This window comes from Petaurus breviceps, unplaced genomic scaffold (genome assembly GCF_028583685.1).
Source record: "Petaurus breviceps papuanus isolate PSGF00001 unplaced genomic scaffold, PetGlider_PUasm1.0 175, whole genome shotgun sequence".
NCBI classification, from domain to species: Eukaryota; Metazoa; Chordata; class Mammalia; order Diprotodontia; family Petauridae; genus Petaurus; species Petaurus breviceps.
Window position 1 is genome coordinate 11,714,513 of NW_027185764.1, and position 14,560 is coordinate 11,729,072.

At 35.9% G+C, this 14,560-nt stretch overlaps 1 protein-coding gene across 1 annotated transcript in view; it reads right to left on the reverse strand.

Moving 5' to 3' along the window:
• Positions 1 to 14,560, reverse strand: part of SDK1 (sidekick cell adhesion molecule 1) — a 1,154,843-nt gene that overhangs the window by 287,251 nt on the left and 853,032 nt on the right. Inside the window, exons 18-19 of the mRNA XM_069084769.1 lie at positions 6,697 to 6,844; positions 5,519 to 5,659 (exon numbers count right to left, since the gene is read on the reverse strand). Coding sequence (XP_068940870.1) covers positions 5,519 to 5,659; positions 6,697 to 6,844 — 289 coding nt within the window. The remainder of the gene's footprint in view (positions 1 to 5,518; positions 5,660 to 6,696; positions 6,845 to 14,560) is intronic.

The following is a 14,560-nucleotide window of genomic DNA, read 5'->3' on the forward strand; positions in this document are numbered from 1 at the left end:
GTATTTTGAGGTTTGCAGAGGGCTTTACAAATATTATATCATTTTGGAAAACGAGGTTCAGAGAATTTTACTGATTTGCTTAAAGTCACTCAGCTAGAGGAGAGAAGATTCCAACTCAAGTTTTCTGACAAAGTCCAGAGCTTTAAAAAATATCTTAGGGATCTAAATACAGCTGTTTTCCACTTATAAAAAATGGTTATGGAAACATAAGCTGATAAAACACAGGAAATGGAGAGCTTCTTCTTGTAATAGAAAAAAGCCCTTTACAGGGTTACTTGACAATAAGGTCCCTCTAGTCCACTTAAAATAATATTAATAAAAACAATAATAATAGCTAACCTTTACATAGAGCTTACTATGTACCGGGTGCTGTGTTAGACACTTAGCAGTTATTATTCTCATTTGAGCTTCACAACAACCCTAGAAAGGGTAGGCACTATTGTTAGCTCCATTTTTATAGAAGATGAAACTGAGTCACACAGTTAGTAAGTATCTGAGGCTGGATTTGAACTCAGGTCTTCCTGACTCCAGACCCAGCTATCAATCTACTACATCACCTAGTAGCACAATAACAGCATACAGTTTTTGTTGTTTTAGCTTTTCTCAGGGCAATGACTAATTAATTAATTAATTAATTTTTTGCCCTTTTTTTTGGAGGTGGGAAGGTAGGGCAATTGGAGTTAAGTGACTTGCCCAAGGTCACACAGCTAGTTTTTGTATTAAGTGTCTGAGGCTGGATTTGAACTCAGGGCCTCCTGACTCCAGGGCCTGTGTTCTATTGACTGCACCAGCTAGCTGCCCTGATGATTTTTTTATAAAAATTAATTGGCCCACAACTTTTCAGAAACACTATTGTTCAAGAGTGGCCCACCTGTAGTAAGAGGAAGCATTGCTTATTGTATAAATGGCCAGTCAAAGTCAGGAAGGCCAAGAAGTCTTGTCTCTGACTCAGACTAGTTTATGATCACAGGCAGATTGCTTTACCTCTCAGGGCAGCAGGCAGCTCTCTAAGATAAGAATTCATTGGTCATCCCTGATGGAGATGACTTCCACACCAGGGAGTTCCCCACACCAATGAAATAACAGGCCAGAAACAAAATCAATAACAAAAAGAGCCACCTGAATAGTAGCTAAAGAACAACTTGACTGTGTAATATTTTAATGTTCTAAAAAGCCCCACTGCTGTTTCCTAAAAGGGCCCAATTTATATCCAGGTAGTTACTTATATGCCTATAGAATGTGACTTGGTATGAGGGCAAAGCATGATGAGAGAAAGAGAAATCATAAGGGTTCATGGTCCGAAGCAAACAGTTAAGGAAGGAGAGAAGACATGATGGACAGACAAGCTTCCTGATGAAATTGAACACTGGAAATGGAATGAAATGAAAGCTAGAAGAGTGAAGAAGAGAGAGGAAATGCTTGTCTGTTGTTGACTTAGAAAGCCAGGCTTATCTGGGGACATTCTTTCAACCTCTTTCATTAAGGGGTCTTTCCACTTTGTGACAAATGTTTACTGGGACAAAATACATTGTTAAAAAAGAAAGCAGGCAGCTCTTCAACATCATGAGGGTTCAATGAGTCTGGGTTTTTGCTCTCAAGGAAACAAGCTGTACAGTGCCTGCTTACAATATGCTAATCAACACAGAAGAAATAAGTAGACCAAATAATGGAGTGACTTGCAAATGAAGCATTATTATTCTGTGATTCGCAAAAATGAAAATATTTTTATTTAATTTGTTTCCTTGTATTTATACTTCATACTTCATCAGTTTTTGAAACTCACTAGTATGACATTCTGTCATTGGACTAAAGGTTGATACGTGTGAAAAAAGTCAAAGCAACTTCCCAAAAGGGTTTGAAGTCCATTTCAACAATATTGACAAGTCTGAGCAGGAGGAAAAATGTCTTAGTATAGAGTGGCCCAGCTGACAGATGAATAAGGAAATATGTAGATCAGGTTACTGATTCATCCCATTTATTAAAATTTCCACCTAATGTCCTAGTCAAGGCATTTATACTTGTGGACAGAATTGCAGAGCATAAAACGCAGCAGTAATTGGAAAACAGATTGACTGGGGAGTGAAGACAGCTGGGCCTGACTCCCTGTTCTATCACTTACTAGATGTGTGTCCCTGATCACACAGGCACTTCCTGTCTCTGGAGCTCAGTACCTATTTGTATAATGGACAAGATGATCTCTAAGGTCACATTTAGCTGTGGTTTTTTTATTCCTCTTACTGAAAAAAAAAAATAGCTCAGAAAAATGTCCAAAGAGTTGAATGTGTTGCTGTAAATTTGAGAAATTACATTCTTCCCACTTCTACAAGTACTTTTGTAAGCACCTACTATGTTCCAGGCAGCATGACATAGTGTAGCAAGAGCGCTGGTCTTGGTCAGATAGACCTGGGTTTAAAGTCCCGCCTCTGACCCATACTAGTTGAGTGACCCTGGTTAAGTCATTTAACGTATCACTGACCTTGGGGGGCAGGGGGACGGCGTGGGCGGGGAAATTCTCCAGGAAAGTAAGTTGAAGAGAATGTAAGGATCTGCATAAGTTAGGGAGTTCTTTACTGGGAGGATGAAATCACAAGTCCAGTCCAGAAGAATGTAGTAGGCACTGTGCTAGCATACAAGGCCAAAAATCAGTCTCTGCAGTGAGTGCACCTTCATGAATTGGAGTCTCTGTTTCATCTCTTTCCCTATTTACCCTCAAATTGAGGTGCTAAAATAATAATAGCTTGGTCACATGGACTAAAGGTGGAAGGAGGTGCTAATATAATAATAGCTGGGTCATATGGTGGAAGGACAAAAAAAGATCTGGATAATTTACCACCTAAATGCTTTATAAATATAAATATGTGAAGGATCTGTGATTTCACAGCTTTATTACAAAAAAAATGGGAGCTGTAGGAAAGAAATAAAAGAGATTTTTACAATATGCTCATGGAAAAAATAAAATTTTATTGAAAAAAAGAAATAATTTTTTAAAAGAGTAACCTTTCTAGGAGAAGAAAAAGGAATTGACTTTATGACAAAGTTAGCTTTTGAAAAGAAAATAAAGGAAAAGTAATATACTGGCTCATATTCAAAGCTGTTTAAAATTCATTAGCACTTATATGATAAGGAGGTACACTTAGAACAGGCTCATTTGACTTGCCCAAGTAGCCCTCCCCAACTCAATGTTCAGTTGACTCTTTCTAGCATTCTACTCTTGCTGCTAGAGAGGATTGAAAAAATATAACTAAATCCTTTGAGTTTTAAGGTGAACCGCACATGTCCTTCTTCCTCTAAGTTCACTTTCTATAATTGCTTATTGCATATCATCAAAGTGCAAAATCAAAATCTTTGTAAATGACTTGATTTCCTCCCTGGCCCAGTTGATGGGCACATACTGTCCAGTTGCTCAGGGTGTTTGTGCAAAATTAACAGGATGACTGAAAAGGTCACAATTAATATTGGAAGTGGCAGGATGATTACATTCTTGCTGGTGGGATATGTTGCCCAGGAGACCTTTGCAACTGGCATATGGCGATCTTTTACAAGGAAGTAAATAGAAGAATTTTTTTTTAAAGGACATAACCCCAATTGCTTCTCTCAAAGACACACTCTCGCCATTATTATAAATATTTTATAACTGCACACAAGCCTAGCTACTTACTATAGCCAGAGTAACAAAGGCAAACTATTTATTTTTGTTTTATTCTTCCCTCCTGCTGCTATCCTGTAGGTATTACATGCTTGCAAACATACAAATGATAGTGGGATTATTCAGGAATGCTTCCAAGGAGATTCATTTATGCATGGATTTTTTTATTACCATAAACTTTGACATGCCTCTGCCTTGTATAGGGCATACTTACTTCAGGGCTTTCTGGAATAAAGCCACCAATAACACAGACACACTGCACTCCAGCACTCAACTCTGCTGACACCATTATGGAAAAGCCTTTTAACGACAGTAATCCCACCAAAATACAGAAATGTGCAATCTCTGACATAGCCAAGCAACATCACAGAAATTTTATTATTGAACTACATGCCTGCAGTCTAGCTCTGTGATGGCTTTATTTTTATTCCATAGTTGACAACTTCAGCCTAAGGAAGCTTTCCCCCATCTATTAAAACAGACCAAGGCAGCTGGACATGACAAATAGGTGAAGGGCTAGTATAAAGAAGACAGGGGCCAATTATTTTCATTAGTCAATGAACACAGAACAAGAAGTAATAGGTTTAAATTGCAGCAAAGAAAAAACAGAATACTAAGAAAACTTTGTCAAACTAGTAGAGAGGTCCCAGGGCTTTCTCCTAGAGGGTCAGAAAGATATGGGACTGAAAGCAATAGAAACTATCCAAGTTAATTTTGATGCAGATCTAGATACCAAATGCCCCCATCATTGGCACAGTGGAAAGTTTTCTCATGTCAGCCTCTTTCCCCATAGCCTCTGGACCTTCTCATCTGCCTTGTTTTTAGTGGGTAAGAACAGAAAATCACAGAAATCAAAGGCTTCAAAGTGGTCATTTGTCCATTTCTATATCTCTAGGTAAGTCTGCTAAACCCTCTCAGACCGATTCGAGATCTATCTTATAATTTAAAGGAAATCCAGAAGTCTCACAAAGAAATACGTGTTAGTATATTAACATTAATAAGATAAAGATGATTCAAGTTTTTTTTTCAAAATTGCTGTTTTACATAGATGGCAGTAATAGTAATAGAAGCGAGTTAGAGTGCATTAAGTATGTATTCACACTAGTAAATTAATTTTGTCCATTTCCTTTGCATTTGTCCTTCATTCTCGAAGAGGGCCATGGCATCAGGGAAAAGATGACATGACTTGCAGTCGACTTTGATTTGAGTGAGGGAGGGCTGTGCAAGGTCACTAGTCTCACTTTCTCCTCCAGAGTCACCTAAGTTTAATGAATAAGTATCTAAAGAATGTGTAGAATTGTATTAGGTACTTGGAAGTATGGGATTAAGATTCAATGTCATCTTTTCCCTCATAGGGTTTATACTCTAGTAAGGCCAATATAAAGTTTTACAAAATATGGAACTGTACTATCAATAAGAATAGATCTCATTTTTTTCCTTTAATATTCTTCAAGCTTCTTCCTTTGTGTGTCAACAAAACAGTGCAATTATCACCTTCAAAGTAATTTTAAATTTTGCAATAGCTTTGGCAACAAAAGGTGATTTCCTCCCTGAAACACAGCCAAATTCTGGTAGAGTTCTCTTCGAGTACTGCAAAGCATAAGTAACATTCTGGAATTGATGATTCTTTTATCTTAATATTATAATATATGCAATCAGGAGAGGCAGTATAGAAGGCTAGCTTCAGATCCTGCTTCTTATACATACTGGCTGTGTGAAGGACAGTTCACATCACTAAAACGACAAGTTACTGAGGAGTCAGTCACCATTCTGCATTGGTAGGGAGAGTTTATATATTAGAAGTTCTCCACATTAATGAAATCACTGGTCTACACACCCCTCTCCCCAAATGTCCAATTACAAGCGATTTACCTGAGGATGTAGCCATGGAGAACACCATTATGTTCAGTTTCAGGGGGTGGCTGCCATTGGACCATGATGGATTGATTGGTGCGCCCACTGGCTACTATATTTTTAGGTGGGGCACTGGGAGGTTCTTCAGGTAACATCAGTCTGAAAACAAAAGAAGAGGTGATAGAAAAGAGTTGTCAGGAACCAAACAAAGCATCCACATTTTCATTATATATTTTCCTGAACAGTGCTGACTTTTCAAAGGTGACAAGAAAGGGAAAAACACAATGCTGATCAAACGGAGACTACATGCATGACATAGTTACAACAAATCCACATAATCGAAAATCAGTTAAGCAAGCACAAGGAAGATGACTGAAGCAACCTTATTTTGTCTGAATCACCCAGGCTCCCTCAGCCCTTTAAAAAGATTACAAGCCTGAATGAGCCAGAGTACAGGGCTAGAATCTGTGACTCCTAAATTGTTTTCTTTAGCTCTTTCAATATTTTTCATAGCAAACTCCCACATTTTGAAAAAAAAGCATTTAACTATCAACTATTCTGCAATTCAAGCACATTGAAAGCTCTGATTTTAGGGAGTACATTTGAAATTTGATGAAACCATCTTTCTTAAGTCTCATCTGAATGAACTTCCAAAGTGGCCTTCTAGTGGCTGGGGGAGTGCGAAGGCCACTTCGCAGCTAACCACTATAACTTAAACAGTGGAAATCACTAAGCCTTCCATGCAAAACCTTGAATATGGTTGACTTTATGAAGATGTTGGCTTTCTTTCTGCATCATGCTGACAATATAGCTAAAGGACATTAAAAGCCAATAGGCTCTTAATTTTATGTTGTCACTAGGTTTCTGTATCAAATAGTTTATTCATACACAATCAGAGCACTGAATTGGAAAACCAGAATATCTCCTTCATAGATGTAGCATGGTGGCATTTTTGCTATTTCTGTTAAATTTAAAGCAAGTCTAAAATACATATGTATTTTCCATTTGTATTCTTATATTCTTGCCCTCCCCTGTCCCCCACTTATTTTACACAATTTTGTTTTTTAGAAAATGTTGTTGGGGATTGTCTCCATTATTTTCATTCCCTTTCTAAATCTAAAGGTAGGATTTCTTTAAGCACATTTTAAAATTCAGCTCCACCAGCTCTGAATTGTTAAGATTAACTTTTACTATACCTGCTTGTTTCAGCACTGTGTTGGCCCTTGCCCACCTGATTGACAGCACATACTCTGAACTGGTAGGTACGAGCTGGAGTGAGGCCACTGACAGAGACACTTGTCATCTCTGGATCAACATTAGATAAATGTACCTTCCATGGTGAATCTAGTGGAATGATCAAACAAAAAAACAACAATAACAAAAAAAACCCCACAAAGACCATGTAAGTCAACGATTGACTAATAAGCCAGAGACCTTTCAGTAACACAAAAGTAATTTTAATTCAGGTGTGAGAGTTTGCACTTCTTTTTTTTCCCCCCAATATGTAACTAGAAAAAGTTTCCTCTTAACTCACATGGTTAGGCAGATTGCTTATTTGTCTCCTAGAAAGGGATGCTGCACATGTCACTGCATAATAAATAAAAACTATATTCATTAACATTTTAATAAAAGAGGAAATGAGCATGATAAAGACAGATGGGCTGTGTATTTCACAACCCATCTGTTTGGCAGTCCATTATAGCACCACACCCATGAGTGGCTTTGGCTGAAGAGATGTAATGAATTTCATAGATAGTTTGGAATATCTTTCCATCCAGCTTTCAAGCAGGTGCGGAAGAGTGACTCTGTCAGCCAAATCATCTCTTCATTGCAAGACTTCAGAAGGTTCTGCTGGGGATTCTCCATCTCTGTGTGTTTTCTGCAGAGTTTAAGCATACTTTTCAGTCTAATCATTTCTTAGAATGAACAGGACCTGGCAAAACTTCAAGCTCCCACTGTCAGTTCCCATTCAGATATTCTTTGATGCTTGACATTCATTTAAAAAAATTATTGGTGAAGAGAAAAGGGGAAAAACATAGAGAGTGGCTCCTAAATCTGCTTTTCCATCTTTCTGAGGTAGTATAAAATAGTCCCTTTGCCTGTGCAATGGTCACAGGGAGGGGACATTGGATTTTCATTATAGCACTGTGGCTATTGTATGAGAAACTTCCTCAGTTTTTAGACAATCCCAGCTGTGTTCATGAACCACACTCAAAATTGCACCCGCTTCTCAAAATAACCTAAAGACCTAACTAAGGGTTTTCACAACATGTCTATTCCTATGAGCTCATCAGAAATGCATTTCTGCCCCATACAGGTCAACTAAATGGAGCCACACACTGTTCAAAAATTAAAATGAGACATTTTAAATGCAAAACTCTGTTAAACTTCACACAGAGATATAAATCACTAATTCAGTGTTTGCTAGCTCGATTCTTTGACAAGAATTTAAGTTACTCTGAGGCATAATGCCAATTGAGCTACAAAGGTTGTTATCTTTTTAATTATTCTAAGTAAATTGATTCCCAAAATGGTTTTTGGAGCTAGAATCTTCTGAACTGGTTAGACTTTACAATGCTATTTGGCCTTTTGTTTTCAAGGTTTTATGGGTAATCCAGTTTTAAACTGATGAAGACTGTTATGGATGCCATTGGAAGGGGTGGAGCACTGGGTGTGATGTTAGTTTTTATTTTCTTTGATTTTTAAATAGCATTATTCCTCTTGTGTTCTCAAAACGATATGCTACCAAATAATTTTGTGCTAGTCATCTGATTATCATGTGATAGCCTATTTGTCCCATGTACTAACATGGAAAACAGCAACCATTAGGGCTACAAGTAAGGGATCCAGTCAACACTGGGCAGCCACAGGCATTATGACTTTATTCCTAGCCATTATCAATCTACCTGGAAACTTGGGTTTACCTGTGCTTAAAATAATTGTGCTATAGAATTTGTCATAAATCAAACTATTTTCTAGTTTTCACAAAGGGAAAAAGTTCTGAACTACTGATAGTCTACAGAGCAAAAAGTTACCTTAAATGGATCCAGGAATTTATCTATTTCTCTATATATATATATATCTATTCCCTCCATTGGTATAAATGATAAACTATCCATTCCTTCTCATCCTGTGAGATTCTTGTCCCTATTTTCCAAAAGAGCTTATCAAACCAAAATAGATAATTTACTAGATGCCTTCCCCCAGTTTTTCTTTTTGTGACTTTTTTTTTGTATACACAAGCACAATTCTCAATTGCCATCTATTACTCCTGACCACCTGGGAAGAGTGGCACCAGATCAAGTAGGTATTGGAGTGAAAGCGGTGAAACATTACAAGATGCCAAAGAAAGAGGAAGATTTCAAAAGAAGTGGTAACAGGTGCAATTACTCCCTTCAAATGGTGATTAAGAAAATTTAAAGTGACCTTGGGCAAGTCATAACTTGTGAACATAAAGTTAACCCCAACTGCCCTTCAAAAAGCAAAAAAAAAAAAAAGAAAAGAAATTTCAATACCTACTAAATCATACATCTACTTTCTTAACTTAACCAAATCTCTATGAGAATGATCGATGCAATGATCTACACATATCTTGATGGCATCTCTGATGAAAATATTGGAATACGTTAATTTTTTTCTGTAAGGATATTTATCTTAAATAATATTTCATTGTCCCCAAATTATATGTAAAGACAACTTTTAACATTCATTAACATTTTTTGAGTTCCAAATTTTCTTTCTCATTCCCCTCTTCCCTGAGATAGTAAGAAGTTTGATATAGTTTATACATGTGAAATCATGCAAAATGTATTTCCATATCAGTCATGTTGTTGAAGAAGATAGACTCAAAGGTGGGAAAAAACATGAAAGAGAAAAAATAATGTTTCTATATGCATTCAGACTCTACCAGTTCTTTCTCTGGAGGGGGATAGCATTTTTCATCATGAGTCCTTTGGAATTGTCTTGGATTGTTGTTTTGCAGAGAACAGCTAAGTCATTCAGAGTTTGCTGTCAGGCAATATTGCTGTTACTGTATACAATGTTCTCCTGGTTCTAATCATTTTTATTTTGCACCAGTTTGCATAAGTCTTTTTAGGATTTTCTGAAATCAGCCTGCTCATTACTTCTTATACCAAAATAATATTCCATTACAATCACGTGTTCAACCATTCCCCAATTGATGAGCATCTTGTTAATTTATAATTCTTTATCACCACAAAAAGAGTGCTAAAAATATTTTTGTACAAATAGGCCCTTTCCCTTTTTGAAAAAATATCTTTGGAATACAGATCTAGTAGTGGTATCACTGAATCAAAGGGTTTACACAGTTTAAAGTCCTTTAGGCATAGTTCCAAATTGCTCTCCAGAGTGGTTGGATCAGTTCACAACTCCACCAACAATGCTTTGGTAACACATAATCTTTTGTAGGTTATTTTCTTTTTTCATATTTATTAATAATTCTTTACTTATTGGAGTACAGCTTTGTAGATTATTTTCTACAGAAGACTACATATTTATGACAGTCCCACGGTAAAATGAGAAATGTTTGAATACAAAATCCTACTGAGTTTATTGTATATTGACTACCAAAAACATTTCATTCAGTAGAACAAAATTCGGCCTTAGAGGCTCCCCTCCAACAAAGAATCTTTCATGCCATCTGACAAATGCAACCAAGGAGATAACTTTGCTTAATAATCTTCTACTTATTAACAAGGTGAGCATCAAGACATACAGTTCCCAAAAGTGTTCACCACTCTGTGATCTTGAATAGGGTCCAAATGAATGAGTCCTTTTCCTACAGATGCTAAGTCCTCCAGATGCTCTTCTCTGGTGACAACATAGTGCTGATTTTATGAAGCCCCAGAACATTACATGGTCTCCTCCATGAGAAAAATGACTACACAAAAGAGATCAGCCTAACAATCTATTTGAGAAAAACAAATGGATAGAAATGCCTATTGTCCAGACAAGAACACTTAATTGAATAGCCAGTTCATTGAATCAGTAAATCAGTACATAAACCTAGGGCAGACACTAAAGATGAATAGTGTGCTAGCCCTGGAAATGAACAGGAAGAAGAAAGCAGTATGGGATTCTTTGGGGAAGAGTAGTACTTTAACAATCCCCAGGAGTACTCTTACACACAATTTTTAAAACCCATATTCTTCCAGTGATGTTGAATGGTGGTAAAGAGTCAAAGATGCAGATGACCCATAGAGCAACAGAGAGAAATGTGCTAGATGCCAATAACTGCAACATATTTTAAAATCCAGGAAATGTATGCTTTCAGTAATTCTACAAGTTCATCAAATGTTTTAATCTTAGGTGAATCAGGAGTAATAAGTGACTTTATCCTAGCATACACTTGACCTGGAAGCATACATATTAATACCCTTAGTCATTATTTGAGATTATGTCTTACAAACATAATTAACAGCATTATAAAGATATAATTACATTTATTACATTTACTGTTGTCATCTGTCTCAACACTACCACACTGAGGATTTCTTAAGTGGCATATTACAGGGTCATTTATATATATGTACATATATATTATGATGAACACATATATGATGATTTTTCCTGCAAGAGCCAAACTAAGTGTTCATAGTGGTTCAAGAAAAGTTTCTATCCAGTAAGACTAAATCACTGTTTATCCTACTTTTAAAACATATTTGAAAGAAGTAAAAATAAAAATGAAAGTAAATATAAAATATAATTACATATATAATTATATATTGCAAGAGAAAGAAGCAAAAACAGAAACAGAAAGTAAATATAAAATAAATACATCTATTTATAAATAAATATAAAATTAGTTACAGTTCAGTAAAAGCAGGAATCCAAATTCAGGAAAACCAAATAAGGTTTAGAATGAATCAAGTGAATATATCATGAAAGACAACAAAATTGGCTTTTTAAAGCTATTTTGAGGTCAGGAATACTAAGGAAGGTATAGGTCTGTTAATAGAGTGAATGGGACAATAACAACAGAGAGGATAAAACTATATAATTTACATTTGGCTTCTGATTTCTTGATAAAGAAGAAATATCTTCAAATTGTAAAGAACAGAATTGAAATCTAAGGTGAAGATATAGGAATAATGGGCAAGGTGCCTACCTCTAAGTGAATTCAAATCACTTTCATCAAACATTACTGGTTACTGAAAGAACCTGAAGATGCTATCACTGAATACTTGTCAGTGATGTTGGAGGAACGATGAATCATGGGAGAAATTTGATCATTGCTCTAATTTTTTAAAAAAAGAAGTGAAGGGAGATTCTGCAACCTTTAGGTCAGAGATATTGATATTGATTTTTAGAAAAAATTCTTAATTCTAATATGTTTAGAGGGTTTGTGAGAACTTAGAGTGGGAGGAGGGAACTACTATGAGTAAGCATTAAATTATTAAACTTCGGAGTAACTCATCTCATTTGTCATAGGGATATTAAAGAAATATTGACATAGTATACATGGATTTTAGTATAGTCTCTAACAAAATCCTAAAAGGAACTGAATATGCACACCCAAAGATTGTTAGATTAGAAAGAATAATGGATTTATGTCGTTCTCAAGGGAATTCTCAACTGGAATGCCATAAAACTGTCCATTGACTGGTTTCATTTCAACACTTTAAGCAGAGTTTTAGATAAAGAGAGAGGTAACATGAAAGCTTATCAGATTTGTGGGTGGCATATAGTTGGGTATGATCATTAATAAACCTGGTGACAAAATTACGATTTGAAAAGACTAACAGACTGAAACAAGGATTTTTATATAACAAAGTAAACACTAATAGTGATAATTAGTAAAGACTTAAATTCAAGTTCAAAAACTAGCTGTGATAATATGAAATGAGATATGGTTAGAAACTACTTCATGTGGGAAAAAAAGGAGAAAACAAATTGAATCTGGAATCATAGGGTTTAGGTTCAAGAACTAGCTCTGCTACTTACTACCTATGAGATACTGTATAAGTCATTTAGTATCTGAGTCTCATTTTCCTAATCGATAAAATAAGAGAATTTGATGAAATGATCTCTAAGGGGAAAGAAGTAGACTTATTTTACTTGACTCCAGGGGTCACAGAAGGACAGATGCATAGAGGCAGATTTTGGTTCCTACCTAAGAGAGAACATCCCAATGATTAGAGTAGCACAAAAAATTAAAGGGGTGGTTTGGGGAGAAAATAAATTCTCAATGATTGGAGCTATTCGGGCAGAGGCTGAGATAATTTATTGAAGATGTTGCAAAAGGATTCATGTTCCAAAAAGAAGTAAAGGGAGATGAATTCTGAGCTCCCTTCCAACAGTAAAATTCTATCATTCTGTTAAAGAGCAGCTTCTAATACCAATGTGATTGAGAACACCTAGACAAAGAGATCTTGTTAACACGCTCAGTAGAATATTAATTTAATTGGAATATACTTAGATCAGCTCAAACACACCAACCTCTGCTCACGCCAAAGGAGGGTATACTGATATTCTCCTTTCAGAATTAAGAATTCAGAGTACACATTTTACAAGAAGAACTGCCTTTGGAGGGTATGCATTTCAAAATCAATGAGGAAAGATGATCAAAATCTATTATAGTAGTTTCTATCACCTGGTATCAAGTGGTTATACTTATTCATGTAACTGTAAAGTCCTAGATTGCATCATATTCAGAGTGTTACTACTAATATACTTTGGATTTCTCCAGTATTTGGAAGAGTATTCCTAAATGGCCATATGGGCACACTAACACAATGCTGGGAAACAATTTGGAACCATACACAAAGGTCACTAAATTGTGCATTTGACCCAGTGATAGCACTAACAGGTAAAAAAAAAAGATCAGTGAAAGAGTAAAAGGACACACATGTAAATACACACATGTATATATGTGTATATATAAATGCACGTGTATATACACACATATGTGTGCATGTGTGTAGTTTTTGCTATAATAGAGAACTGGCAACTAAGGAAGTTCCCCATCAACTGAGGAATGACTGAAAAATTTAGAGTATAATGAAATACTATTGTAGCTTTAATGAGGAAAGGGATAGTTTCAGAAAAACCTGGAAAGGCTTCTCTGAACTGATGCAGACAGAGTAAAGAAGAACCAGGATACTGGTCTATAGAATGGTGATAACTTTATAAAGAAAAATAGTTTTGAAAGACTTAAGAACCTGTCCAATGAAATAAATAGCCACAACGCTATATAACCAATGAAGTATACTTAAATAAGATTGATATTTTCATCCACTACCAACATATGGGTTTGTTTTACTTGACTATGCTTAGTTATTACAAGGTAAGGCTTTTAAAAAAATGTCATCTGGGTATTTGGCAAGGGGAAAGAAGGAAATAAACAAGAGAGTATCACTGAAACATTTCAAAATGTTTTTAAATTGCTTTTTAGTTGTGTCCAATACTTCATGACCCCATTTGAGGTTTTCTTGGCAAAGATATTGAAGTGCTTTGCCATTTCCTCCTCCAACTCATTTTACAGAAAAAAAGTAAGGCAACCAGAGTTAAGTGACTTGCCTAGGGTCACACAGCTAGTAAAGTGTCTGAGGCCAAATTTGGACTCAGGAAGATCAGTCTTCCTGACTCCACACCTGGTGCTCTATTCTTTTTGCCATGTAGCTGTCCCTTTAAAGGTACAGAAGAGAAAAGAAGGAAATTACAAGGGAAATAAAGATGAGCAGAATGGCTGATCACATTGAACTTAATACATACTTTTAAAAATCAAGCATAGAGATTTGCAGTTTCATATATAATACTTTTTCTGGTTTTTGCATATGGAAATGCTTATGTGTATTGGTATTTGTCAAATTTGGAATATGAAAAATGAAAAGTAGAAAAAAAACCCAAACCTCTAAATGGTTATAAGTACAAGATGGAAGTCAAGTTCAAGTCCATCATAACTGGTAGATATAGTAATAGAGTCATAAACTATTAGAACTGGGAGAAGCTATACAGTCTTACACTTCTTACACAAAAGCAACATGGCACAGTGGAAAGGACACTGGAATTGAAGTCAAAGGATCTTCATTCAAATTCCAT